Source organism: Pteropus vampyrus, unplaced genomic scaffold (assembly GCF_000151845.1).
Source record: "Pteropus vampyrus isolate Shadow unplaced genomic scaffold, Pvam_2.0 Scaffold113, whole genome shotgun sequence".
Classification (NCBI taxonomy): Eukaryota; Metazoa; Chordata; class Mammalia; order Chiroptera; family Pteropodidae; genus Pteropus; species Pteropus vampyrus.
In genome coordinates, this window is record NW_011888894.1 from 2113194 (window position 1) to 2140595 (window position 27402).

Below are 27402 nucleotides of genomic sequence, written 5' to 3' on the forward strand. Positions count from 1 at the left end.
TGACCAATAACGTCTGTCGTTACAGAGAACGGTTTGGCCGCGTTTGTAAAAGACCGCGGCAGGCGAAGAGAGAGGTGAGGGCGGTCATCAGCGTGGGGCCCTGGGACCGCGGGGGGGCGCAGAGCAGGTAAGGGGGCTGTGTTGACAGAAGGCGGGGGCGGCGGGGGACAAGGGTGTAGAGCCTGGAATCCCAATGGAAAGCTTGTCCATGTAGCAGGCTGCCAGCCAGGTGATGCTTCTGCTCAGGCCTGCTTAGGACCGGAAGTGAGCCGTCGCGCGGGGAGGACGCCGGGAAACAGGTCCCGGGTGGTGCGTCTGGGGGCGGGCCGAGTCCCGGAAGCCAGGCGCTAGGTTCGCGTTCCGCAGTCCCCGTTCTCATACGCATCTCCCCATTGTCCCGGCGGACTTTCTGCGGTTTTCCAGGCCGTGCAGGGTAATGAGACCCCTGGACCAGGAGTCGAGAGTTCTGGCTTCTCGGCTTCCCCCTTCGTCTCACTTGTGGTTTGACAAAGAACCCAGCAGGTTCCAAACTTAAGGTAGATTATCTGGTAGCTGGCTATGAGACATTCGTCATATCATTACTTTTTCTGAGCAAATTTCCTCATTTCTAAAAATGAGTAAAATAGTACTTCTGTTACAGGATCACGGTGAACAGTGCTTGAGTAAATACATGGGAAGGGCTTACTTGTACTCAGTAAACGTGTTAGCAAGTTTTGTTTTATTCATAATGATCATTCGATTTCTTCACTGACTGCTTCACGGGCATTAAACAGCATCCACCAAACTGTATAGCCCTACAGCCAAATAGTACCTGGGTGAAAACCCACCACTTCCAGGGAGCATTCATGTGTTAGCCCCTCCAGCACCAGTCCGTTTACACCATCGTTCCGAGGACACCCTTTTACAGGCAGGATTCAAAAACAGGTTCTTTACAAGTTGTGTTACTTGTTTTGTTGCGGTTTCTGTGAATTGGGTAGGAGAGAATGAACACAAAAGACACACAGACACAGACAGGATCATGTTTGTATATGCTTTCAGTATAGACTCTAATAAGTGATACTAGTACATGTTTAAAATCCAAATATTTGAAAACCGTGAAATGTAATTCTTCTTCCCACTTTCTATTTCCTAAGTCTCAAGTTAGTTCTGAAGCAATAGATATTCTGTATGTGTGTATCACCCCATCTTTTTAAAATCAAGAGTAACATACACGAAGTACTACACCTTTTTTCACTGCACAGTCTGTCTTAATACTTGTTCCTTATCAATACATATAGATCTGTCTGATTCTTTTTAGTGGTTTTATACTGGCATATTGTACGATTACACCATAATTTAGTCAGCTCTTAGACTGTTTCTATTCTTGTGCAGTTATGGGTAACCCGTCATGGAGTACCCCCATACATACTTTGTGTACATGTGGGAATGTAACTCATGAAAAGTGGAATTGCTAAGTCAAAGTATGTGGTTTACATTTATTTTATTTACATCCCTTTAAAGAGGATGTTGCTCTACACTCACCAACAATGTACAGAATCATGAACACAATGGTAACATCTTTTTTTGTCATTTTGCCAAAGTGTTGTTTTAATTTGCCACTTATTTTAAGGTTGAATTTTGAACATTTAAAATTATTTTTCTTTTTCATAATCTGTCTTTTCATGTCCTTTGCTCATTTTTCTAATGGGCTTGTTTCATTTTTTATTGATTTGTAAAAACTCTTATTTTAGGAAATCAGCTCTTTGGCATTTGCATTCCAAATATTTTCCCTCTATTTTTAATGATGACTTTATCGAAATGTAATTCACATAACATAGAATTCACACTTTTAAAGTGTTACAATTCAGTGATTTTAGTATATTCACGGAGTTGCGTAATCTCTCATCACCCCAAAAAGAAACTTCATACTCATTAGCAGTCACTCCCAATTCCCCCTTTACCTCTAGACCCTAATCTACTTTCTGATTGTATGCATTTGCCTATTCTGTATATTACATTTAAATGGAATCATACAAGTGTGGCCTTTTGTCTGGCTTCTTTCAGTTAGCATAATATTTCAAGGTTCATTCATCCATGTTTTAGCACATATCAGAACTTTATTCTCTTTTATGGCCAAATAATATTCCATTGTATGGATATACCACATTTTGTTTATTCATTAATCAGTCGATCGACATTTAGATTAATTCTACTTTCTGGCTATTATGAATAATACTACTATGAACACATGTACAAATTTTTGTATTTCAATTCTCTTGGGCAAATATTCTCTTGAGAGTTATATGGTAACTCTCTTTAATATTTTGAGAAACCATCAATTTCCTAGAGTGGCTGTGCCATTTTACAATATCATCATCAGTAAGTGAGAGTTCCAGTTTTTCTATATCCATGTTAACACTCATTATTGTCTGTCTTTTTTAATCATCTTAGCGCCTATTAAGTGGCACCTCATTGTGCTTTTGATTTGCTTTTCCCTAATGACATGATGTTGAACATCTTTTCATGTGTTTATTGGCAATTTGTATATCTTCGGAGAAATATTGATTTAGATCCTTTGCCTATTTTTAAATTGGATTATATGTCTTCCCCCTCGCTTTTAATCCCCTCTCCCCCACTTCCACCCTTGACCTATGGATGTTGCTGTTTCCCCTTAAGAACTGGATCTCTAAAGGCGGGGCATCTCCTCCCACACACTTGAGGCATGCATCTGGGGCCAGGTGCCTCTGGGACCAAGCACCCTGTCTCCTCCCCCGCCCCACCGCCGTGCACTCAGGGGGCCTGGCACTCCCAGTGCACTTGGAGTGGGAGGCAGGGGCTGGCTCACCTGGGATATGGTTTGTGGCTCCACCTGGGGCACGAACCCAGGACCTTCTGCATGTAAAGCAGACATGTGCGTGCTAACCACTACACTATGGAGTCACCCCCGATTATTTGTCTTTTTATTGTTAATGTGTTCTTTATATATTCTGGATACAAGTCCCTTATCATATATTTGACTTGTAAATATTTTCTCCCCTTCTGTGGATTGTCTTTTCACTTTCTCGATGGTGTCCTTTGAAGCACAAATGTTTTTAAATTTTGATGAAGTCAAATTTTCCTATTTTTAATTTTGTCACATAGGCTTTTTGTGTTATATCTAAGAGACCATTGCTTAATTCAAGATAATGAAGATTTACTCCTACATTTTCTTCTAAGAGTTTTATAGTTTTAGCTTTTATATTTATGTCTGTGATCCATTCTGAGTTAATTTTTGTATACAGTGTGAGGTGAGGCTCCAGTTTCATTCTTTTGGAGAGTGTACCCAGTTCTCTCATCACCATTTGTTAGTTGGACTATTTTTTCCCCCCATTAAATGATCTTGGCATCCTTGTCAAAAATCAATTAATCATAAATGTGAAGAATTATTTCTGAACTCTCAATTCTATTCCAGTGATCTGTATATCTTTGCTTATGCCAGTACCACATTATTTTTCCCAGCTTTATTGAGATATAATTGACGTATAACATTGTGTAATTTTAAGGTGTACAAATGTGTTGATTTGATACACTTATATGTTGGAAAATGATTACCACCATAGCCTTAGCTAACACCTCCATCATGTCACATAATTATGATTTCTTTTTTGTGGTGAGAATATATAAGATCTACTCTCTCAGCAATTTTCAAGTATATAACACAGGATCATTAGATCCCCAGAACTAATTCATCTTATAACTGGAAGTTTGTACCCTTTGACCAACATCTCCCCATTTCTCCCACCTGCCAGCCCCTGGCAACCATCATTCTATTCTGTTTCTGTGAGTTTGGCTTTTTTAGGTTCTATATAGAAGTGATATCATACAGTATTTATCCTTCTTTGTCTTAATTTGCTTTGTAGTAAGTTTTGAAATCAGGAAGTATGATTTCTACTTTGATCTTTTTGAGATTGTTTTGGCTTTTCCAGGTCCCTTGCATTTCCATATGAATTTTAGGATAATCTTGTTAATTTCTGCAAAAAAGACATCTGGGATTTTGATAGGGATTACATTCTATCTGTACATCAATCTGGGGAGTAGTGCCATCTTAATAGTGTTAAGTCTTTTGGTCCATTAGCATGAGATGTTTTTCCATTTTTTAGGTCTTTAATTTCTTTCAGTGATGTTGTGCAGTTTTCAGTGTACATCTTTCACTGCTTTTGTTGCTCAGTTTGTTTTTGTCTTTGGACTTAGTTTATGATATTTTTTTTCATGTAGAAAATTTTTCTGTGTAATCAGATATCAGTTTTAATTTTAAAATGGGCAAAATATTTAAATAACTATTTCCCCAAAGAGATAGATACATGGCAAAATAAACGTGAGAAATGTTGCTCAATATCATTATTAATTAGAGAAATACAAGTTAAAACCACAATTAGATACCACTTCACACTCACAAATCAAATGGCTATAATCAAGAAGACAATATTGTGTTGGCCAGAAAGTAGAGAAACAGGAACTCTCTTATGTTGATGGTGTGAATGTAAAATTGTACAGCCAGTTTCACAGCTTCTTAAGTAGTTAAACAGAAACTTACCATACGACCCAGTTATTCCACTTGTAGGTGTCTGTTCAAGAGAAATGAAGACATTTGTCTACACAAAGAGTTGTATGTTAATGTTCTCAACATCAGTGTTCATACTAGCCAAAAATTGGAAACAATCCAAATATCTGCTGGTGAATGGATAAACAAAATGATATATCCATATAATGGAATACCATTCAGCAATATAAAGGAAGAAAGTACAGATTGAACCTTGAAAACATTATGTTGAGTGAAAGAAGCCAGACACAGAACGCCACATATTGTATGATTCAATCTAAATGAATGTCCTGAAAAAGTAAATCTATAAAGACAGAAAGCAGATTAGTAATTGCCTGGGGATAGGAATAGTGATTGACTGAAAACAGCAAGAGGGATCTTTTGTGGGTGATGGAAGTATTCTAAAATTGGATTATAGTGATAGATATCCAACTCTATACATTTAGTAAATATCATTGAATTGTACACTTAAAATGGGTGAATTTTATGGTATGTAAAATACACTTCGATAAATAAGTGTTTTTAGAAAACACTGGTACAATCAGGAAAAAATTTAATCTGTATTTTGTGTTTTCTGGATTTTGTGTCATTTAGGCCATCATTCTGATATCTTTAAAATATACTTTTAAAATTCTCCCCCTTTTTTATTCTAATATCTTAACAATTCCACTTTTGTGCTTATCTGCCTGGAATTTATTTGAGTATAGAAAGTGAGATAGGGGGAATAAGATATTTTTAATGATAATGTTTGCTCTTAACTTTCCTTTTATATAATTTTTGAAATTTAGTAAATTAGTTATTGGTCAAAATTATGTGGATCCCCTCACTTTGTTCACGTTTAAAATCACTGATGTGGTTTTCAGATATTTTTAGAAGTAGAACCTTTTTCTTCCAATAAAATCTTATTCTGTACCCTAATAAATTTTTAAGGAAACTAGAAAGAATGTTCAGAATCTATTCTGAAATATGTGCATCTATGAACTAAGATAAATGTTTAGGATGTTCATTGCAGTATTGTCTAGAACTAAAAACCCAGGGTAGAGCTAGTTAAACAATGGTATATTCACACTCCAGATTACTGTATGGCCATTAAAATGGTGTTTAGAGCCTTTCATGCTGACATGGAAAGAAAGCTATGATAAAATGTTAAGAAAAACTTCAGAGCAATGTGTATAATGCAATTCCATTTTTCTAAAAACAAATAACCTACATTTATATATACATTTATTTATAATGTAAAGAAAATAATCTGGTGGATATATGCCAGCCTATTAACTGTAGTTACTCTTTAGTAGTAGGGGTTTTGGAGGGGGATGTGGGAATAGTGGTAGAGCTAGGAAAAGGGCATAAAGGGGTCTTATATTATAATTTTGTAAGATGACTATTTTAATCTCTAAATTTTTTAATTTACATTTTTTAAAAGATTATATATTTACATGATTTAAAATGTGAAAATTAATAAACAGAAACCTCTTTTAAAATGAAGTCAGGAAGCTAGAAGGGAGAACTCTCCTACAGGTGTCATTCAACACACTACTGAACCCAACAGGAAGATACTACCTTGCATCTCCCAGAAGAAATGATATTACTTTACTACTTCAATAGGAGGGAAAAAGATTCCTCTTAGCCCAGTAACAGCCAAAGGGAGACTGCCATAACTCAGCCAATGAAAAGTCACTGTACTTTGAACTTTCAGTTTCCTCCAATGGACTCTTTTTTTTTTTTACAAATAGTGGCTCCTAGGTTTATAAAAGCGTTCCCCTCCTTTATTTCTCTGAACTCGCATGTAGTTCGCCATTAGATTACATGCCCCAAATTGCAATTCTTTGTTGTTCCCAAATGAACCCATTTTACTGGAGAAATATCTGGCTATTTGTTTAAGGTCAACAAAAATAAACTATAAAGGTATGCAGTAAAAAGTTTCCCTCCCACACTTGTCCCATATTCACCAATAAAGTAACTATTATTAGTTTATCCTTTTAGAGAGTTTTAAACATTTGTATTTCATTTACAAGCTAATACAAATTTGTTTCCTCCAGCCTCTTATACACAATTGACAGTATATTATAAATGCTGTTTTGCATCTTCTTTTTCTACTTAACATTTCTTAAAAGTCTGAAAGATCAACACATAAAACACTTTCTCTTTTTTTAAACAGCCGTGAAAGTATTTTATTTTTTGAAAAAGTATTCCATTATATGGATATACCATAATTAATTTAACCAGTTCCTTTTTGATGGACATTACATTATTTCTAATATTTTCCTGTTACAGAAATGTGGTAGTATATCTGTAAGATAAATTCTTATTAGTGGAATTACTGGGTCAAAAGGAATATGCAGAGAAAGTATAAGCCCAAATTGAAGAGTATTTGATAAAATATCTGACTCTTCAATTGCCAAGATTATGGAAAACAAGAAAAGACAAATTCATAGATCCGAGAAAACTAAGGAGAAATGACAACTAAGTGCAATGTGGTGTCTTGAATTGGATCTTGGAACAGTGAAAAGAACAAAGTCTAGAGTTTAGTTAATAATAATGTACCAATGTTGGCTTCTTAGTTTTGACAAACGTCCCATGGTAGTACATGATGTATTCTATATTTTCTGAAAATGTGATATTATTCTAAAATAAAAAGTTTATTCTTAGAAAAAGGACATTAGTGGAAAAACTGCTGAACTCCAAATAAAGTCTGTAGTACAGTTAACAGTATTGTACCAATGTTAAAACATTAGTTTTGACAAATTTCCCGCAGTTATTAAGATTTTAACATTTGGAGAAGCTGGGTGAAGAGGATACAGGAACTCTGTGTACTATCTTTGTACCTTTTCTATAAATCTAAAATATTCCAAAATTAAAAATTTTTTAAAAATAAATGTGCATTTGCAATTTTGAAAGATACTAACAAATTGCCCTCTACAGAGCGTAACTGAAAAAATAAAAGAAAAAAATTAGAGGAAAGAGTGGAATTCCCATGATAATGCTAAAAACTACAGCACCTTAAGGCTTCACCATTTAATTGGCAGACCAGTTTCTCCCATAATGAGCAAAGTTGTTCTTTTTTCCACTTTAATGATATGGTAAATCATCATTATCGATGTAATTTTTAGCTAAGCTCTTTCACATATATATAATTTTTTTTCTATTTTGCAAATGAAAAACAACCTGAAGCTCAAAAGTTAAAAGTCTTATTTACAGAGATAATTGGTGGTAAAGGGCAAACTAAATCCTCCATCTTTTGACTTTGAAATAACATTCCCTCCGAAGAACTCATGTTTGGCCGAATGAGAATACCTAATAATTCTTACTATCTAGAGACATTTTTGGTTTTTTTTTTTTACAACTTGTGGAGAAGGCAGGTGGGGACTGCTCCTGGCATTTAGACCAAGGATACTACTGAATATCCTGCAATGCATAGGATACCCTTCTACAACCAAGAATTACCCAGCCCTAAATGTCAGTAGTGCTAAGGTGGAGAAACTCTGCTATATAGATCATATTTCACAAAGCTTTATGCACTGTGATACTCAGTAAATATTCAGTTGGAGGATTAGTTCATTCTTAGACTTTTGTACTTTTCAGTTTGTTAATCAGTGGACTATAAAATATGAGGAGGGAAAATATTGGGGTCAAGGGGGAAAATCAATGCTAACAGCCTATTTCAGAATCACAAGCAGATTACCTTTTTAAAAAAGTATTAAAAAATACTGAACTTTAGTTAATATGCATGCCGAACTGATGTCTACAACTTACTTTTAAATACATCGAAGTATAAGCAGGATTGATGGAGAAGGATGGATAGAGATGTAATAAAGCAAATACAGTGAAATGCTACTTATAGAATCTAGTGGGTGAGTATATGGAGATGCAGTGTATAAGTGTTACTTTTTTATATGTTTGAAATTTTTCATAATATTGGTAAATTAAAAGCAGGGTTCGTTCACACTCTTAGCAGGCATTGGGTTAGTGGAAACCGCATTGCTAATTTTGCTGGGTGACCTCAGGCAAGGTACTTTTTTTTTTTTGCAAGTTGCTTTTTAATTTTCATCTGAAGAATGGTTACGTTTGGCTCAAATAAGATACTAATATTGTGAAGTTCAAATGAAATAATGTGAAAGCACTTGGAATAGCATAATGTGCTCTAAAACTAATGGATTACTATTAGGAGAATGAGTGTTTGACCAATTATATACTATAGCTCTAGGTGTTCTTGACAACTCCCTGTGTAATGACATTAGCACTATTTTACCTTCTTGCAATTGTAAGTACAAAACAACCATTTCCATGCCAATTTCTGTCAAATATTTCTCAAATATTTATGAAAGACTTAGATTCCTCTTCTGAGGAAAGAATCATTATGTCTATGTATAACTTTAATATTTTTTCTTGTTTTACTTGTAGACTGCCAAAATCTCCACTTAGGGCAGTTGGAATCTTCTTTGATTGTGAAACATTGGGCAGGAGCTTTGCCATTGGCTGGCCAAGGAGGGCATAGAATGTCTACATTGTTACACCATGGAGTTCAAACTTCAGAAGGTTTTGGATTAAGCAGTAACATTTACTCTGTAAATGATTATGTCTTCACCTGTCCTCTGTGATCATCACAAACTAATGAAACACCTTTTAGGCCTTATGAATTTAGGTCACACTGTTTTCTGGATGCTCTGGCAGCTCTTACAGGTAGGATTGGGCTGGGTTTTGTGAAGAATGATGGAAGGGAAAGAAGTAACCATTCACATTCTCCAGTCCTTGCTCAAGTTAAACATTGTGCATATAGAGATTAGGTTAATTAATCTAGGTTGTTGTATAGGGCAGGATTGAACCTAAAGAAATGCTTTAGTTGTTATGTTAGGATATTTCAAAATATAAGAGAGATGAAAGGCAATGTTTTACTTTCATTTTGTTTGAGGATTTAAATTGATGTTCTGTTTTTTAAGGACACAATTTGAAAATAGTGGATAGCTTCTTTACGTTTAACTTTCTGTACTAAATCATAAGTGATTTTAACTTTGTGTGTATATGATGTATACTCATGCTGATGGCCTTATTGCCTTTTCTAGGGGCCTGTGAAAAATGGAACCAAACTCTCTGAGGACTAAAGTCCCAGCTTTCTTATCTGATTTGGGGAAGGCTACATTGAGGGGAATCAGAAAGTGTCCTCGATGCGGCACATACAATGGAACCCGGGGACTGAGCTGTAAAAACAAGACATGTGGAACCATATTCCGCTATGGTGCACGGAAGCAGCCTAGTGTTGAAGCTGTCAAAATCATAACAGGCTCTGATCTGCAGGTCTACTCAGTGCGGCAAAGAGACCGGGGCCCTGATTACCGATGCTTTGTGGAGCTAGGTGTTTCAGAGACGACAATCCAGACAGTGGATGGGACGATCATCACTCAGCTGAGCTCTGGACGGTGTTATGTTCCCTCATGCCTGAAAGCTGCCACCCAGGGCGTTGTGGAAAACCAGTGCCAGCACATCAAGCTGGCAGTGAACTGCCAGGCAGAGGCCACTCCTCTGACTCTAAAGAGCTCAGTCCTGAATGCAATGCAGGCCTCCCCAGAAACCAAGCAAACTATCTGGCAGTTGGCCACAGAACCCACAGGTCCCCTTGTACAGAGAATTACTAAAAACATTTTGGTGGTGAAATGCAAGGCAAGCCAGAAGCATAGTTTGGGGTATTTGCATACATCCTTTGTGCAGAAAATCAGTGCCAAAAGCTTGCCCGAGCGCCGTTTCTTCTGCTCCTGCCAGACTCTGAAATCGCCCAAGTCGAATGCCTCCAAGGATGAGGCAGCCCAGAGATGCATTCATTTCTTTGCTTGCATCTGTGCCTTTGCCAGTGACGAGACATTGGCTCAGGAATTCTCAGACTTCCTAAATTTTGATTCCAGCGGTAGGTGGTATGGTTGACACAGTGTTTTTCTAAAATGGCAATGAAAGAGTTCCACTGATGGCATTTGGAGATTGTCCTAGCAACCTTCAGAAGCAGTTGCTAGATAATTCAAATGAAAAGCATTCCTTCTTTTAATCCCAGTCAGCACTTGCATAAAGGTTGGTTGGTTGGTTGATTGGTTGGTTGGTTGGTTGGTTGAAATTAATGATCAAAAGAATCAGACATTTTTATTGAGACAGTGAATCTAGCAAAGTTAGCTTTGCTTTTAATTTTTTTTACTCTTCCACAGATACCCTATATTAATAAAAAACAACAAAAAATCCCTTTTATTTGGCTTTGCTTGTTTCTCAAAAAGTTGGGAAAAACAAGGATCTTGCTCAAAAAAAGACCTTTAGAAGTGTTGTTAATATTTTTATCTTGCAGATGCTTTTTATTTTCACTTCTTAATGATCTTTAGTTGGCAGTAGCTCTCAACTTTTTAGTTTTACATTTCTCTGTAGAGCCTCCTATCACATTAATGTTCTTTTAAGGAAGTTTTTTTTTTTTTTTTTTTTTTTTAATGTAGGTCTATAGTCTCTTTTTTAACTAAATTTATTTTAGGTGACATTGGTTAATAACATTAATAAATTTCAGGTGTACAGTTCCATAATATATCATCTGTATATTGAATTGTATGTTCACCACTCATAGTCTGGTCTCCCTCCGTCACCATATATTTGACCCACTTTACCCTTTTTAATCCTCCCCAAACCCCCTTTCCCCTCTGGTGACCTTCAAACTATTGTCTGTGTCTATGAGTTTGTAGGTTTGTTTTATTAGTTCATTTGTTGCTTTCTGTTTTATATCCCACATATGAGTGAATTCATATTGTTCTTGTCCTTCTCTGTCTGAATTATTTTGCTTAGCATGGCACTCTCAAGATCCATCCATGGTGTCACAAATGTCAATATTTCAATCTTTCTAATGACTGAGTAGTATTCCATTGTATATATGTACTACATCTTCTTTATGCAGTCATTCATTGAAGGGACACATAGGTTGTTTCCATATTTTGGCTACCGTGGTTAACACTGCAATGAACATAGGGGTACGTATATCTTTACAAATAAATGTTTTCAAATTTTTTGGGTAGGTACCCAGAAGAGGGATTGCTGGTCATAAAGTAGCTCTATTCTTATTTTTTTTGAGGAACCTACGTAGTATTTTCCATAGTGGCTGTACCAATTCACGTTCCCACCAGCAGTGTATAAGGGTTTCTTTTTCTCCAGTTTCCTCTCCAACACTTGTTATTTCTTGTCTTATTGATAATAGACATTCTAACAGATGTGAGGTGGTATCTCATTGTGGTTTTGATTTGCATTTCAAAGGAACTTATTTTAATGCCAGCAATCACTTCATTGTTTGGTGATTTGGGTTTTTATAAAATAATTTTTTTCTAGGTAGGGGCTCATACTTCTTCTTAGAGTTTATAATTCAGAAATCGGTTCTGTTTTAGGTCTTAAAGAGATTATTGTGCCCCAGTTGGGCTGCCATTCAGAATCAACTGTATCAGCTTGTGAGTCTCCTGCCTCTAAGGCAAAGAAGAGGAGAAAGGATGAAGTATCTGGTGAGAAGTTTGGTTTGTTTGATGGTATTATCTTTAGAGATTGTTTTATATGTTTCACTGAATCTCAGCAATTACAAGAAATAGTTTTTATGTTTTTTTTTTCCTGAAAGTTTTACCTTCCATTAACGATTGTCCAGTCAAGCTCAAAATTAGTTTTACTGGCCAAATATAAGATCCAGCCAGATTCCACTCTTATTACTGAATATGTTTGTTCAGCCCTTAACCATTTAGCCTAGTCTTATACTTGAACCTGCCTTAGGACAGTGTTATGAGGTTTTTATCCCTGGAGTGTTTTTAAAAACTTGACAATGGTTAATTATATTTTTCACACTATTTTAGGAATATAGTTTGTTACTTGCATTTTCAACATGTGGCATCATATATATAGTTTCTTTTTTCAGATAATACCAGTGTCAATTAAGGACTCATATACATCATATGAAAATTCTGCAGAACTCTAGTAGTGTCAAAAGATCTAGACTCTATATGACAAAAAGAAAATATTACCTGGACCACAAATGTGGACCAAACTCCAAACTCACTAGTGAACAGAGAAATGCATACATTTTACAAATACAAAATTAGAATAAAATACTTTTTTGCTACCAAATTAAAAAGTAATGAGACTCAAAGGTGAAATTTGGGCTCTCTGGAATGGCAAGTGTAGTGTAAATTGCCATAGTCATTTGTAAAAGTAGTTTGCAATATCCGCTAAGAACCTTAAAAATGTACCTACCCATAGGGAATGTTGCTTGAGGTGGGTCAGATGGTCATGCACGGGAGTTTTGGTGCTGGGAAGTTGAGAAAAGATGGAGACCAAAGTGGCATGATTATTTTTGTGTTTTTAAGAGGTAATTATGGCAGCAGTATAGAGCAGAGATTGTTGTTAAATGTTTACTTGTTGGTCTTTCCTGGGAAAATTTGCAGTTCAAAAAATAAAGTTCCTTGGACACAGTAGTCTACTTGTAAATAATGTTTTTTAAGGAAATTATCTTTGGTACAGGAAAAGCATTTTGTCCAGAGATGCTCATTTTATGGTTATTTATAATACTGAAAACTTAGAAACAACTAAGGGCCAGCCACTGCGGATAGTTAAATGAACCATGATAAAGCCACTTGATAGAATATAAGGCAACTATTAAAAATTATCATAAAGAATTTGGAGAAATATTTAGATTACTCAGTAGCCAGATGAAGTACATACTGTTCAAACTTGACTTCCAGATAAATAATGAATAATTTTTGAGTATAAGTATCTCCCATGCAACATTTGGGACATATATATGCTAAAAAATTACTCATTTATTTTAAATTTTTAAAAATTTCATTAAATCTGGCAACCCTGATAAAATCACAGCTACTTAAAAATCACAAAATCAGCAAAGCAATCTATTCATAGAAAAAATGGAAGATAGTTCACGAGAAAATTAACGATTGTCTGAGAGGTGGGAGCAATGGGTGAATTTTTTTCTTCCTTTCACTTCTGGTTCCCTCCCAATTTTCTGTTAAGCTTCAGAAACTTGAATGTTATATATAAAGGCTAATACTAATTCTAGATACTGAAGCTAACTTAGAAATTACCAAAGTCTTTTTATGTTTTAGACTCTTCAGAAATTAATATCGAATTGACTTATATTCTACAGACATGTTATTAAACACTATAATGATTTGTGGTTTAGGTGCACAGACGAACAGTTCACTGTTGCCTCAAGATGCAGTGAGCAGTAATCTAAGAAAAAGTGGCCTGAAAAAGCCTGTGGTTGCTTCTTCATTAAAAAGGCAGGGTAAGTTTCCCTGCCCCAGAATAGGCTAAAGAGGTGGAAAATCATCCTGAAGAAGCTAAAAGTGATAAATCCAAAGAAACATTGCATGTTGTCTCCTAAGGAGTGCTAAGATGAACACTAGCAGGCACCGAGGCTGAGGTCTGTCCTGTCCCACTGGTCTCAAATCATGCTCAAAACCAAATTATGCTTTTAAATAACAAATACAACAAAAATTACCAACATGTTTTGGCAGCAGGTATTTTGCAGGTTTTTTTTTCCTCTTGGGTATTACCCACATGCAGTTGGTATGGAGATTTAAAGTTGAAGAAGAAACACGTTTTGTAATTATTCAGTGATAAATGTTTGTTGAGAAAGACCGATATAATCTGTTCTCCAAAGTTAGTAGAGTTTGAAAACATACCTAAAAGCAATAGCATAGCTATTGTTCTGAATTTATGAGACATAATAAATGTTTTTGGAAGGTCAGGTAGTAAACAGGTCGGTTGTATCAGGTAGAAGATTTAAAAACTATTATTACTTCCTTTGGCACAAAGAAGAAAGAAAAATAGCTTTTAATTTAAATGATCACTATATACATTGATCTATGAGAATTTCAATTTCAAATGGATAGTAGTTAAGGCATTGTATCTCAACAAAAGGGAATATACTTCAGATGTGTGAAGACATTTCAGGAGAAGTAAAATAGAATGGTAAGTCTATTCATACAGACATGTTAATCAGAAATAAGACCAATTAATCTCTAAAACAGCCATTCTTCAAATTGCAGTTTAGTGTTAAAAGACTGCAAACTTTTTGTAGTTACTACTATTATTGGACCTGTTAATATCACAGAGCTTTTCATTTCTTTTTTCCTAAATGGATTCTTAAAAAAAAAAAAATCCTAGACTCTTCCATTTTACTTAATTTGTCTGAATTTCAGCTTCTTTGTTTTTTTTTAATCTCCGCAAACTCCTTAGCTTTTTCAAACTTCAATTAACTCTTTATACTGTAAGAAAAGATAAAAGTTACTAAAGAGTTGTTTTTTGTTTTTCTTAGCTTGTGGTCAGCTGTTAGATGAGGCACAAGTGACCTTATCCTTCCAAGACTGGCTGGCTAGTGTCACAGAACGCATCCACCAGACCATGCACTATCAGTTTGATGGTAAGTATTGGTCACCTAACTGGGCTATTGCTGAAAGTAGGAGAAATTAAAGTAATTGTACTGTTTTGATAAGAAAAGTAACTGGGCTTGACTACGGCGTGCACTGGGCTACAAAAAAAGTACACATCTAAGTGAAAGAAAGGAATAGTCACATAATTTAAATACAGGATAAGCAAAATGAATTGAGAGATGGAAGAGGAAAAACACAGCAGATAACATGTAAAAATAGATAGCTTGATCTTGGCATGTGCGTGTGTGCATGTGTGTATATGTGCATGCATGCTACCAAATCCTCAGGAGATCATTCTAATTCTCAAACTTAAAATTGAAGAAAGGGGGTAGAAAGTTTAGACAAAATCTAACCATATGAGACTAAAATAGTTATATAATATCACACAGACATGCTAAGGAAAATTGGAGAACACAGGCTAGATTTGAGTGTCATTGTGATAGCCTCATGGAACCTCAGCAATTTCAGAGGTGGACCATCCAGCTAGTCCTTGCCCATTGCCTTGAAAGCATCCTCGATGGATGGTTTTCCAGGCTTTTTCCAGTGATGAGGAGGTCACTGCCTTTTGAAATAGATCATAACATTGTTGAACAGTGATAGCTGTGAGGACGGTCCACTCATGTTACGTGGACATGTTTGCTTATAATATTTCTGTTGGTTCTAGTTCTGCACTGTAGCCACACGGAATAGGTCTGCTCTTGTTTCCAAAATTACAGTCCCTACCACTGCACACACACCCGTTGCCCTGCCTGATAGGTCTCCCCTTTTCCAAGCAGTACATCTCAGGTCTTCAAACATTCCTCATGGCATATTTACAGACCTCATATCATTTTGATGTTCTTTGCTGAATATGTTGCAATTTGTGAATATCATTTTTAAAATAATGTACCTTAAACTGAATAGTAGCCTGATGGCAGACACTCAGTAAAAGAAGATAAGTTTTGAAGGATTAGAACAGTTATGACTTCAAGATGAGGAACAGATAAGAAAGGAGGTCTTGAGATATATGCTTAGTTTTATTTATATTAATTCAGAATAAATAAAACTTCAGAACTTTTTAGAAAAGTAAACTAAGAGTTAAAGAGAGAATCCGTGTTTTTCTTTAAAAGAGTTATTGTTTGAAATAATATAGTGAATACCTACTAACTCACCTCACAAAACAGAAAACAGAACATTGATAATAATGTAAGCTATACACTGTGGCCCTTCACCATCTCCATTACTTCACCTTTGTCCAAGTCACTGTCAGCTCTCTCCTGGACTGTGAGTCAGTCTCTTTTATGAGGGCTTTCCAAGATTAATTTGTAAACCTTAGCTCTAGCTTAGCTGAGTTCTGGTGAGTTAGCATTGCTTTTAGAGCTGTAATGATCTCTGTATGTAGCCCATAATCTAATTTTAAGATGAAAGATTTTAAAATTCCTTTGTATGGTGACTTCTCTAAACTGTCCAGATATTAATATTTTAGTGCCTCAGAAAGCAGTGACAACTTTGTCATTGCCATTCTGCACACAATAAAGTAGGCAAAATCAATTGAAAGAATGTAAAGTCTCTCTATAATTCTAGAAAACCTTTCATTTTAATTTTTCTTGGCTCTACCTTTGTTTCAAAAAGGCATGTGAGCTATCTTTAAGAGTCTTTCTTTAAGAGACTTTAAGTTGTATGTTTATCCACATGGTTGTGGATGTTTTCCCTTTGCTGGAGCTAAGTTGCCCCTTGGGCATAGAATTTTTTTAAGGAAAACTCAGAACTCTTTCTGTTGACTTTTTGTTGACCTAGTGTCTTGTAAGTTTCTTTAAGAGGTCGTTAAGTATTTTCAAACGTTTTACGGGCCTTGAGATCATATTTGGAGAGAAAGGCTGATATTTATTAGCTAAATAGTGTCCTAATGTTGCAGTCTCTGGCGTTCATGGTCCTGACAGTCTGAGAGAGAGCATGCAGTTCCTTGCTTAGACACAAATGCATATAGCAGGCCTCTGAGGATAGTAAGCAGGAGTGAATCAAGTTTGCCTTCTCAACTCAGACTTATTGTTCTCATCTCATTTCATATATCCTTTCAAGGGAGAGGTCTGTGAGGTGGTGGTGTTTATAAAATTGGGGATTTGAAAAGTTATCCTTGGTGGATGACAAGGATCTGCTATATTTTTTATGACTTCAAGGAATCAGGGGTAGGGACTGATGACAGTGCTTGATGCATAAAGGTCAAAGCTTTCTTTTTGCCTCTGAAGAAATCTCAGTGGTATTTTTAGTAATTACTGTCCCTCAATTCCATTTCTTCCACCTTTCTCTACACATCAAAAAGTCTATTGAGTTTCTTTAAATGAGTTTCTTCTTATTTCCTAAAGGCAAACCAGAGCCACTGGTGTTCCATATTCCTCAGTCCTTTTTTGATGCCTTGCAACAGAGAATATCTATAGGAAGTACAAAAAAACGGCTTCCCAACTCCACCACAGGTATGAGAATTTTTTCATAAGGAATAGCAATATATGTCTTGACTTTAGAGAATTACATTTGGGAAAATGGTGTGGCATTTTCAGGATTAGGACTTCTTGTCACATGCTGAGAGCATGAAGTTAACCAATCAAGTCTTAGAATAATGGCCATACTCTCTAAAGGCCCCATACTTATTTTAGTGCAAGTTAATGGAACAATTCAGAAAGCACAGATTTGGTAAGAGAACAGCAAGTACAATGAAGATGCTCACCATATTTTCTAGATATGAACCAATTTCAATAAAAGCTTTGCAGTTCTAATTGTTGTTTGGGCTGGCTTCTTGGAAGCATATTACAGTATATATCCAAAACTAAAACTTATTTTTCATAAAATTCTAAATTTTTGATGAAGATTTTATTTTTAGAGTAATTCTTAGGCTTGGAACACTTTATCATAACATTCTGGTACTTATTTCTTGGTTTTATATAACATCTTAGATAAACATCTTTATATAACATCTTTCTACTAGAGATCTCAAGATACTTACTAGGCATTATAAGGAAATAAGAGAGAGAAAGGGAGGAAGAAAGGATTGCTCTTTGGCAGATAGCCCAACAGTAACTACAGCTAGAAATTAGTGCTACTTCTTCAGTAAGTTGTTGTTTGATGATATAATAGGAACTGTGGCACTGTTTGAGGTTTAATTCCACTTTTGAATAGTACAAGCTGTGAATCACTGTGTTTAGGTCCATGAAAATCTTTGTCCTCACAGCTTATCTGTATGACTTTTGAGGCAATGCTGATTCTTTCTTCTAGTTTAAACTTTAAGCCTAATACATTAATTTCAACCCATCCCTTAGCTAGTTTTGCAGAGTTTTGATAGAATCCATTTATAATCCTGCAGGCAGGACAATGGATTGGCAACCATGTTAGCAGGCTTAAGCTCTGTGTAATTATTTTAAGGACTATGATTTGACCTCTGATATATCTAAAGTTGTGAGAGGTTGTGAGAAGCTATTTTATAATGGAGTCCTGTGTGTACAGCTTTACCAAACAAATAAGTTTCTAAGATACTAAAAATAAGTAGCATCTCAAGCATCAGAGACTTTATTTAGCAGAAATTCTTATCACTTGATTTGTCACATTTCTGCCAAACCCTATAATTTATTCGCCTCTAGAATTTCTTTTTTAAACGTGCTGAGACTCTATAAGGAAAGAGTAGCACTGCACTGAACTTTCTAGAATCTCAGTAACAAATAGTGAAAGAGAATGTTATTTTTTGGTAGGCTGATTTTGTCCCCTTTTTACATTAAAGCTTTTGTTCGAAAAGATGCCTTGCCACTGGGAACCTTTTCCAAGTATACCTGGCATATCACTAATATCCTGCAAGTTAAACAAATCTTAGATACCCCTGAGGTAAGAGTCTATTTCTATAATAGTGGGAGGGCAGAGAGGGGAAGAGAAGGAAGCAAGTGGGGGAATTATATTTGCATCAGTTCTTTTAGTTATAGACACCAAAGAAAATGCTTTTTTTATACTAAGATTGTTCAGAAATATTCATGGCTTTATAGTGCTGCCTCCGATTTTAAGGGTATTCTCTCTAGTTTGAAAAAGTATTTTAGAGTATCCTTTTTCTTTGCTTTTGGGATCTGAAAGCAGGAATAATTTGTTGTAAGTAATGACCCCCTACTAGCTATTATTGTGAACCCTAGATTAACCAGCAGGCAGCTAGAAAGTATATAAATAATTTGAGATGATATACTATTATTTGTGAAATCAGTGGGCCCAGCACAATTAAATGCTTCTCCCAAACTGCAGATTAGTTCTCATTAGAGTAATGATCCTTACTTAGTTTGTATTCTTTTTTGCAAGGGAAATATTAGATATTTTTAAACATTTTTTAAAGCAGATCCTGAAAATTTGAGAATTTTTCCTTCTTTCAATATTGAAATATTATAGAAAATTCAGTATATGTGATTTGATGCATTAAGATTAGCTTAATTTCAAGGCATTGTTATGTTCAGAAAAAGGACAAATTGTTTGGTAGCCGTAGAACTTATATATGAATCTTAGAAAAGGATTGTATTAGCCCTAAAGACATTTGAGGAACTTCTTTAAATGCAGAATATCACACAGGTAGCTTCTAGCTTGAAACAAATGGTGTTTAGGGAGGCAATGAGCAACCCAAAGTAAAGTCCAGTGAGAGAAGAAAGCTAATAATCATTGAGCTTCTGTCTGTTACTTATATCACCTTATTCATGCAATGGTATTAACTGTATTTTGCAGATGAGAAACAGGCTATGAGAAGCTCACCCTGCTGTTTAGTGGCAAAGACAAAATTCAGTTCAAGTTCTGTCTGGCTCAGTCCCAAGGATGGTGTGAAGCACACAGGATGTGAGGTCAGCTGTAGGTGCTATCAATAGAGTTTTAAGGAGAAGAATGCTTCTAGCAAAGCAGTATGGGAAGGAATAAAACCAATTTTAGAGCAGGTTTGTGCCAGTAGCACTCATGTAGCCATGAAGAACCCATGTTAGGGGTTCAGTTCAGTATGGTTTGGCTGGGATTCAAATTAAAGTTATAGAGAAAAATGGAAAGCCATGAATGTTGTAAGGGAGAAAAGGCAGATTTGTTGACAGAATTTACTTGAAAATACAAGGGGAAGTTTTAATTAATTTGAATGTACTTAATAAGGACTAATGAATATGTAAAAGATCTATTATTACCCAAGTGTTTGTCTACTTTGAAAATTTTTCCTTTCTCACCTTTCTTGGTATTGTCTCCATGTCCAGATGCCCTTGGAAATTACCCGTAGTTTTATCCAGAATCGGGATGGGACTTATGAGCTGTTTAAATGCCCTAAAGTGGAAGTAGAGAGCATAGCAGAAACCTATGGTCGTATAGAAAAGCAACCAGTGCTTCGACCCTTGGAACTAAAAACTTTTCTCAAAGTTGGTAAGTGATTGGTGGTTTCAATAGCGCATCTTCCTGTGCGATCAACCATGTGCAATACATTGTCCTAGACTTTGGATCTTGACCTTAAACAAAGAAGGCACATTTATTCATTTTGTAAAGGTAATCATGGGGATAAGGCATTTTGTTTCATTAGAGCCAATGCTCTAAAAATAAAATTATAGCAGTAACACATGTTTCTTATAGAAAAATCATAGATTTCATAAAGAAGAAAAATAAAAACCACCTGTAATCTCACTCACGATAGACCACATCACCATTAACATTTTGGTGTATAAACTTTAAGACTCTTCTGTGAATGAAGAGTTTCTAAAACATGGGATTATCCTTCAGCTGCTTTTTTCACTTAATAATACATCATGAACAGCTTTCCATGCTATCTTCAACTTCATTTTTTAAACCTTTTTTATTGTTAAAAAACATACATAATATAAAATTTACCTTTTTAACCGTTTCTAAGTTCTCTGGCATTAAGCACATTCACATTGTTTTACAATCATTATCACCATCCATCTCTAAAACGTTTTCATCTTTCTCAACTGAAACTTTAGAATAGCCCATTAAACACCCCACCTCCTCCTAGTCCTCCTGGCAACCACCACTCTACTCTCTGTCTCTTTGAATTTGACTATTCAAGGTACCTCATGTAAGTAGAAGCATTATTTGTCCTTTTGTGACTGGCTTATTTCACTTAGCATAATGTCTTCAACATCCATATTGTTGCATGTGTCAAAATTTCTTTGCTTTTTAAGCCTGAATAACATTTAATTATATGTACATACCACTTTTTGTTTATCCATTCATCTATCCATGGACACTTGGGTTGCTTCTGCCTTTGGCTATGAATCTGACATTTTTAATAGCTACATAAAATTCTGACATTTTTAATAGCTACATAAAATTCATTAAAGTACCTCACTCTAATCAATCCTCTAAGTTGTTTCAGACTTTTTGCTGTTATAAACAGTGCTTCATTTCAGAATTAACTTCCTTATAGATAAAATTTTTATAGCCTTATTTCCTAATTTATTTAGGATATTCTTTGGGATAAATTCCTAAAATTGAAATTGGAGAGTCAAAAGTTTTGTTCATTTTTAAGGCTTTGATTGTTTTTGTCACACTGCTCTCCAGAAAGATTGTAATATTTATATAATTTACTCCTGCCAGCCATGTGTGAAAGAATTTCTTTTTTAATCTTTGTTGATTTGATAGGCAAAAAATGTTATATCACTTTTTAAATTTCTATTATCCTCAATATTGAGAGTAAACTTTTCATTTTAATCTTTCATATTTGATGAATTGCTTTTTCTTTGTCTACTTTTAATAAAATATTTTTACAGCATTATATTTTGTAAAATATATTATTTTATAGTGTTCTGCAAATACTGACGTAGTCATGGAATAATTTAATAATAATAATAATGACAGCTATAACAATTAGCACTTAATGAGCACCTACTCTGTACCAGGTATTATCTTAAGTGATTTACAGTGCATTAATTCATTTAATGCTCATCAGCCCACCAAGAAGTAGATTCTGTGATCCCTATTTACAGATGAATAAACTGAGTTAAACAGCTAGTAAGTGGTGGAGCTGGACTTCAATCCCAGACAATTTTGGACTCTAGAGCCTGCACTTTTAGCCTCTCTTTCCACTGAGGCTCTTTCAGGACAGTGAACTAGGACACTCTTGTTCATCACTGTACCCCAAGATAGCATAGTGCCTGGTCAAAAATAGTCACTCAGTAAAGACATGTTAAATGAAGTATGAATGAATGCTAGCCGTGATATTAATTTCTTTAGCTGTGTGATCTATCTAGCAGTCTTCCTTCATTTCTCTAGTTGTGTATTTATTCTTTTTAGAGAAATTCAGAATTTATAATTATTTCATCAAATTCTTGTGACTATATTCCTACACATGTTTTTTCCTGCTCTTATGAGTAGCAAGTTTATCATGTTTCTAACCCATTATTGCCCATGTATGGAAAGCTCTTGATTTAGTATACTTACTATCAAATTGGTCCCCTTAATGAACACCTAATAGTAATAATAGATGTTTCCCTACGTTTTCTGGGAAATTGGTTATATCACCTGAAAAATAATCATAATTTTGTTTTCTATCAAATGTTTATATATCATTTTTTTCCTGTTAAATTAGTCTTTCAAGAGCAACCAAAAATAATAGTAAAGCTAGCAGTCATGATTATCATTTTAGACTATAGAAAACTCCTCCAGTGTGTAGCATTTTCCAGGTTTGTCTGGAAGAAGAGATGGTGGTCAGTATTCTGTGAAAAAAGCATTCTATGGTCAAATAAGTTTGAGAAATGCTACATATCACATTTCTTTGATACCAAAACTCTTGATTGTAAGATGCTCAGGCAATTTAGTAATAACTTTTTTGGTAGGAAAGGAAACTTTGCTGCGTGAAAACTGTCCTGGTTTTAAGATACACTCAGATCCCAGAAAATGTTACAATTCGAGTAGGGAGGTAGTAGGGAGTAGTGTTTTAGAATATAATTTATCTCTTATAAATTCATTATATAAATTTGCATATTAAAAAGATCCTGAAATAAAAACACCTATTGAACTTTATGTTTTCCCAAACTTACTTGACCAGGGCAGACTTTTTAGGGGAATACCATTAGCATTTCACAGAATATTTTTCTGGGAAAAGCTGCTCTATATTTCACTATTAAATAGTAGGCTGTTGGTTATTGTTTACATATGAATTTTTTTATGGTTGTAACATCATATTTGGGATAGTTTATTAAGAATTTATTAAGCATTTTGATTAGGAATTAATATTAAATTTTAGGAATGCCTTTTTACCATCTTTTGATGTTTGTCTTTTGACCCACTTACAATGAATTGTATTAATAAATTTCTAATACTGACATAATCCTGTATTTCAGGAATAAATCCTACTTGATCTTTTTTCTTTTAATATGCATATAGATTCTATTTGTTAATGTTTTATTTAGGATTTTTGATTATTCATAGGGCTAGCTATCTACAATTTCTTCTTTGGAGGCTATCTTTTGGGGGCTTGGTATTTATAGAAAATAATTTTGGAAAGCTTTGAATCAAATTAAATAACTTAGGAATCTATTTCATTAATGTTTCCAAGAATTTATTCTCTGGACCTAACCTCTTCTCACAGGTAATTCTCTAAAATATGTTAAGTTTCTTCTGATTTCAATTTGAATTCATGGTTTCTATCTTTTCATGAATCAATTTTGATGTTATTTTTCCAAAAATTCATCTATTTACATCCAAAATTTAAATTATTTTGTGAAAATTAATAAACAGAAATTTCATTTAAAATGAATTAGGGAGGCTAGAGAAAGAACTCTCAGGCAGGTGTCACTCAGTGCACAGTACTGACCCCAACACAAAGAGACTACCTTGTATCTCCCACAGGAAATGATACTACTTCGCTACCTCAGCAGGAGGAAGAAGATTCCTCCTTGCCCAATCAATAATAGCCAATGGGAGACTGCTATGACTTAGCCAATAAAAAGTCACTGGACTTTAAACTGTCAGTCTCCTCAAGTGGACTGGTACTGTACAACAGCCCCTTCCAAGTCCATAAAAGAGCATTCTTCTTTGTTTCTCTGGACTTGCTGTGGTTCACCGTTAGACCACCTGTCTCAAATTGTAGTTCTTTGTTATTCTCGAACAAACCCATTTTACTGGAGAAATATCTGGCTATTTGTTTAAGGTCAATAATGTACATTTTAATAATTTTTGGTATAGATGATAATCATATAACTTTTAAAATCTATTCTAAGTTTATAGTTATGCCCTCTACCAGAATTTTGTCTGTTTTATGGTCTTTATCAAAGAACTGACTCTTATATTTATCAATTGTTCTAAATTTGTTTTATTTTCTGCTTTTGTCTGTAATAATGTCCCCTATCTCTTTAAATCTAATATTTCCTTAGAATTATTTTATTTTTATAGCTTTTAAAGTGGCATAAGAACATTAAAGATTCTTGTTAATATTTAAATAGTCTATAATTATAGTTTAGTTTGTGTCTCTAATACTTTGTATTTAAGATTTTCAGTTGGTTGAGGCTTTTGATTTTTATATTCTTAGTTACCAATTTCTAATTTTATTGTTTTGAGGTCAGAAGATGTTTTCAATATCTATTTTTTAGGAATTTAAAAATATTTTCTCACTAACCTAATATATGAATTTGTGCTAGCAAAGATGTTATTTATCTAATGTAAAGTCCTATATAGCTTTAAAATGAGTCATTATTTTATTATTTAAGTCTTCTTTATCTTCATTATCTCTTTGACCTGCCAAAGACTGGGTTGTGATATAATTTTCTACTATAATTATGCTTCTCTAAATGTCTTAATGTTTCTAAAAAAAAAAAAAAACAAGTCTTATATTTCTAAAAGTTTTTAAGTATTGTAATGCAGTGTTTTTGGCACATCAGAGTTATTGACATATGTTGTATTGATCTTAAATAAACAGCCAGATATTTTTACTGCAAAATGAGTTTATTTGAAACAATAAAGCATTGCAGCTTGGGACATGTGGTGTAATGGGGAACCATGCACAAGTCCAGAGAGCAAAGAGAAGGAATTATTCTTTTGCAGAGGAAAGAGGAAGTTCAGAGGGGCTGTTGTAAACAATGAATCCACTGGAGGAAACTGGGAGTTCAAAGTGTAGTGGCTTTTCCTTGGATAAGTTTTAAAGTCTTTCATTGGCTGAGTGGTTGCCAAGCGAGGAGAAGATCCTTATTCCTGATGGAATAGCAAGGTAGAAGAAAAACATTTTCCTGATGGAGATGGAAAGTATGTCTTTTCTTGTCTGGGGTAATTGAGATGAGTGGTGGAGCTCCCCCAACAGGCCCCTCAACTCCATCCAATTTAAATAAAGTTTCTGTTCATTAATTTTTACATTGTCAGTGTAAGTTATATACTTGTCTTCGTCCATGCAGGCTGCTTTAATAGAATACCATAAACGGGATGGCTTATAAACACTATAAATTTATTTCTCCTAGTTCTGAAGGCTAGGAAGTACAAGATCAAGGCACTGGCCGATTCGATGTCTGATGAGGGCCGGCTTCCTGGTTCATAGATGGCAATCTTTTCACATGTGTCCTCACATGACAGAAAGGGCGAAGTATCTCTCTAGGGTCTCTTTTTATAAGGGCACTCATCTCTTTTTTCAGGGCTCCACCCTCATGATCCAACTACCTCCAAAAGGCCCCACCTCCAATTGCCATTACATTGGGGATTAGGTTTTCAATTTATGAATTTTGGGTGTATACAGTCAGTCTGTATACCAAGACTTTATTAATGTAAAAGTAACTTTTGTCCTAAAAAAATCTTTGTCCAGTATTGCAACAGTGATACCAACTTTCTTTTGTTTTTCACTTTTTCTGATGTTTGCCATCCTTTTAACATTTTTTGTGACACTTTTATTTGAATCTCTTATCAACATTATATGGTTGGTTGGTTTTGATTTTTCTCCAATTTTAATAATTTATCCTCTTTATTATAATTGATGTAGTTGGTTATGTCTTCTTTTTGTATTCTGTTTTACTAAATGGACTTTGTTTTCTGTGCTTAATTATCTCCATAGTTTTGAAGGTGATACCATATAGTCTAAAATTCTGCTAGTGTTTTATATTTCTCAATAGCGTTCTTTAACCTGAGTTTTTCATGTTTAAATCTTTGATCCTCTGAAATTTATTTTGAATGTAAGGTACGAGGTAAGATTCTTCGACCATTTATTTCCTTCTAGGTAGTTATCTGGCTGATGCATACCATTTATTACAAGAAACATTATTTTACTAATTGAAAATGCTGCCTTTATCTTATGGTAAATTTTTATTCTATTTGTATCCATTTCAGGTCTTTCTGTTTTGTTCTTTTAATCTGTCTAGACAGAAGCCAGTACCGCACTCTTTTGGTTAAGAATTTGTAATATATTTTAGAACTACATTAATTTTCATTCTATTTCTTTCTGGTTTCCCTGAAACTTGACTTTTTCTAGTCTCTCTTAATCTTATCCATCTGTCTTTTCTTCTCAGTCTGGGCTCTCCTTAGGATTCTTTTGGCCCTGTTTTCATAAAGTCCGGATCTTATTTTGTTCGAGGATGCCAGACAGCATCTTTGGGATAGATACAGCAGTGATAGCTTTTCCCTTCCCTTGGGTCTTCTCCTTGTTTCCTTGTTTTTCCTGGTGTTTTTTTTTTTTTTTTAACTTTTTTCTTTTTTATTCCTGAACCGAGTAAGATCTGTCTAGACACAAATTTTGGAATTAATTATACTAATCAGTGTTGCTTTTTTTTTTTTCTTGTCTTCAGGCAACACTTCTCCAGATCAAAAGGAACCAACACCTTTCATCATTGAGTGGATCCCAGACATCCTTCCCCAATCTAAGATTGGTGAGCTGAGGATCAAGTTTGAGTATGGTCACCACCGGAACGGACATGTGGCAGAGTACCAAGACCAGCGGCCCCCTCTGGACCAGTCCTTGGAATTGGCCCCTCTGACCACCATCACTTTCCCTTGAGGCAAAACAAAAGTCTTTTGCTGCTAAATTTGCACATTCCCACCCCTTGACAACTTTAAATACTAGTTAGGTACTTAGATGGCTCTGTTCCTTAGTGAACTGCTTTTAGCCAAGATGCAATTTCTCAACGCATTCAAGTGGATTCTGTTAAAGAAAAATTCTTCTTATAAATAGCCTTTTTGGTGCTGCTTTGTAGTCTTCATTATAAATGGGGTGGTATTTCTGGCTAGAATTTTTAAAGAAACAAAAAGAAAACCAGCTAATTTTCCTTCTTAAAAGACTCACATTAGAGTGTTTCAACCTTCTTCTAATGCTCTAAGTTGTCAGCAGTACTCTGCCTTACACTAACAATGCTGGAAGGTTAATAATACTCCTGGTTAGGGCAGAATGTTAAGGACCGTCCTGGCAGAGTTCCAGTCATGCCCCTTTATTGTTATCAAATAAAGCACAGTGCCACTAGTTTTTCCCAA

General features: G+C 34.9%; 1 protein-coding gene across 5 annotated transcripts; it reads left to right on the plus strand.

The window, feature by feature from the left end:
• On the plus strand, positions 1-27402 carry CUNH2orf42 (chromosome unknown C2orf42 homolog). Of its 5 annotated transcripts, none has more exons than XM_011365573.2 (10): positions 1-74; positions 8960-9238; positions 9619-10454; positions 11950-12060; positions 13740-13844; positions 14880-14984; positions 17337-17444; positions 18740-18840; positions 20214-20376; positions 26724-27402. In XM_011365573.2, the coding sequence occupies exons 3-10, from the start codon at positions 9632-9634 to the stop codon at positions 26930-26932; spliced, it is 1725 nt and encodes a 574-aa protein (XP_011363875.1). In that variant the 5' UTR covers positions 1-74; positions 8960-9238; positions 9619-9631; the 3' UTR covers positions 26933-27402. The 5 variants fall into 5 exon arrangements, with proteins under 5 accessions (XP_011363875.1, XP_011363874.1, XP_011363877.1 ...); XM_011365572.2 differs by having other exon boundaries at positions 19-127; XM_011365574.2 differs by lacking the exon at positions 1-74 and adding an exon at positions 197-536.

Excerpts from the sequence above, each read along its gene's own strand:
- CUNH2orf42 (XM_011365573.2), top strand. The coding sequence starts at position 9,632 with ATGGAACCAAACTCTCTGAGGACTAAAGTCCCAGCTTTCTTATCTGAT. Across the intron at positions 10,455-11,949 it reads CCTAAATTTTGATTCCAGCG|GTCTTAAAGAGATTATTGTG; the intron begins GTAGGTGGTATG and ends GTTCTGTTTTAG. Across the intron at positions 12,061-13,739 it reads GAGAAAGGATGAAGTATCTG|GTGCACAGACGAACAGTTCA; the intron begins GTGAGAAGTTTG and ends TTTGTGGTTTAG.